Source organism: Trichechus manatus, unplaced genomic scaffold (genome assembly GCF_000243295.1).
Source record: "Trichechus manatus latirostris isolate Lorelei unplaced genomic scaffold, TriManLat1.0 scaffold00028, whole genome shotgun sequence".
Taxonomy (NCBI): domain Eukaryota; kingdom Metazoa; phylum Chordata; class Mammalia; order Sirenia; family Trichechidae; genus Trichechus; species Trichechus manatus.
This window is the reverse complement of record NW_004443964.1, coordinates 2,719,743-2,722,263: the sequence shown is the minus strand read 5'-3', so window position 1 is coordinate 2,722,263 and position 2,521 is coordinate 2,719,743. Positions and strand designations below refer to the sequence as shown.

The 2,521-nt window shown below is 55.6% G+C and overlaps 1 protein-coding gene across 1 annotated transcript in view; it reads left to right on the top strand.

Moving 5' to 3' along the window:
- CARD14 (caspase recruitment domain family member 14) overlaps positions 1-2,521 on the top strand; it is a 48,328-nt gene that overhangs the window by 21,293 nt on the left and 24,514 nt on the right. Inside the window, exon 2 of the mRNA XM_004374099.2 lies at positions 1,748-1,975. Coding sequence (XP_004374156.1) covers positions 1,765-1,975 — 211 coding nt within the window. The 5' untranslated portion in view covers positions 1,748-1,764. The remainder of the gene's footprint in view (positions 1-1,747; positions 1,976-2,521) is intronic.

Below are 2,521 nucleotides of genomic sequence, written 5' to 3'. Positions count from 1 at the left end.
TTGGTGCTTGGCTGAGTTCTTTATCTCTTCATTTGATGTTTTAGGGTTTCAGGATTGTTGTATTCTCTGTTCAGCTTAGTTTTTCGGATCTTTGCTGTGGAGGGACGGCGTGGTGCTTCTGTCTATAGTGCCATGTTGCCTGGAAGTCTCTGGGTGCTCAGTCTTATGCAGACCGTGAGCATTTGAGGTTCAGCGCTTGGGTGGAAACCAGACGTGGCAAAAACTGTGAAGGCCATTCTAAAGCCACGGGAGCCGGGAAGACCCTGCAGAGTGGGTGAGGAACTCTCATCGCTCCCTGGTCAGCGTGCAGACCCGTGGCCGGCCCCCGTGAACTTTTGTTTAGTAGGTGACTCCACAAGGCATGCCTCCTCCACTCTGCCCTGAACCCCCAATCACCTGCCCTGCACCCAGGATTCGAGTCCTGGGTGGGTGGAGAGGGTGTTACAGCCACCACAAGCAAGGAGAGGGGACATCTGCCTACTTGGGCTGCCGACTAGAAAGCAGGGCCCGCCAGCCTCCCCCATCGAGGGTGGCACCTCTGTGCTGAAAAAATGGCAGGCATCCTCCACCAAGTAAAAGCAGGATGCTGTCTATGCAGGGGTTCCCCTGGGTGGTGCAAATGGTGAATGCACTCAGCTACTGAGTTAGAGGTTAGAGGTTCGAGTCCACCCAGAGGCACCTCGAGAGAAAGCCGTGGCAAGCTACTTCCAAAACATCGGCCATTGAAAACACTATGGAACCCAGTTCTGTTCTGACACACATGGGGTTGTCATGAGTCAGAGTCTATTCAACAGCAACTGGTTTTCTATGCAAGATATAGCCCTTGCTCTGTTTCCACCCTGTTACCCTCTTGACCTCCTGTGCAGAACCCCTGGAGAGGCTGCTGGGTTCCAGGGTCCACCACCCAAAGCATTCCCATTCCTCCGAGGGCAATGTTTCTCAGCCTTGTCTCAATCATTGCCTCCTCCAGAGCTTTGTTAGACATTTTTTCCTAATTGACCTCTAAGGAAACTTCTTTAAAAATGTTTTAATTGTGAAATATATGTGACAATCATTTTTATGTGGAGAGTTGAGTGACGTGAGCTACCTTCAGCATGTGATTCTAGTTACTGCTAAACTGTGTACCTGCTCATGTGGTGTGTGTGTCAGGAATCCCTGGGTGGCGCAACAGTTCAGAGCTCAACTACTAGCCAAAAGGTTGGTGGTTCAAACCCACCCAGGAGAAAGCCCTGGAGATGTGCTTCCGAAAGTTCGCAGCCTTGAAAACTCTGTGGGGCACGGTCCGACTCTGATGCACGGGGTCACCATGAGTCAGAACCATCTCGATGTCAGCCAGCAATAACGAGTGCGTGTATCTGTGCTTTATACACAGAAAAGTAAGAATTTTTGCCCCGTTGGGGGCCCTGTCGCCACTGTTAAGATGCATATTCTAGATCAAGGAGAGAACTGGTCTCGCTTTTTAATGTCACCCTTGTTCAGTGCATTAATCCGGGACCAGGAGCAGCTTCCTGTGACTTAAAGGTAAACCCAGTCTGCTCCACGTAGGGAAATTGATCTGACATCACCCACAGCCATGGACGTTCCTCTCCCGCCGGCCACAGGACCCAGGCAGGGTGGGAAGCTGAGATCACTGTGCAAATGTGCATCGCACCCTGCAGATGGGTCACCCGTTCTCTGCCCGTGGTGTGGGTGAGCCCTGCAGGCCCCGCAGCCACTCCCTGATTCCAGCCCCCCTGCCCCTCTCCAGGTCCCACAGCGCTGGCCATGACAGAGCTGTGCCGCACGGAGTCGGCGCTGACCGCGCTGGATGAGGAGCAGCTGTGGGAGATGCTGGACAGTCATCGGTGCAGGATCCTGTGCAGCGTGTGCCCCAGCCGCCTCACCCCCTACCTGCGCCAGGCCAGGGTGCTGGGCCAGCTGGACGAGGAGGAGGTGCTGCACTGCCCCCGGCTCACTAACACCGCCATGCGGGCCGGTGAGGCCCCCTGCTGCCCCCACCTGGCCCCTGGCTCGGCCCCCTGACTCAGTCCCAGACCCAGACCCCAGACGAAGCCCCGTGACCTGGCCCCCAGACCCGGCCCCCAGACCCAGCCTCCTGACTTGGCCCCTTGACTTGGCCCCCTGACTTGGACCCCACTGACCTCAGCCTCCATCACCATGCGACCAGCTAGGCCTGCTCTTTCTTCTTTTCTTCCTTCTTTCCCCTTCCTTCTTTCCTTCCCTCCTTCCCTCTTTGTTCCTTCCTTCCTTCCCTCCCTCCTTCCTTCCTTCCTTCCCTCCTTCCCCCTTCCTTCTCTCCTTCTTCCTTCCCTCCTTCTTCTTTCCTTCCTTCCTTCCTTCCCCTTTCCTTCCTTCCCTCCTTCTTCCTTCCCTCCCTCCTTCCTTCCTTCCCTCCCTCCTTCCTTCCTTCCTTCCCTCCTTCCCCCTTCCTTCCCTCCTTCTTCCTTCCCTCGTTCCCCCTTCCTTCCTTCCCTTCTTCCCCCTTCCTTCCCTCCTTCCCCCTTCCTTCCTTCCCTCCTTC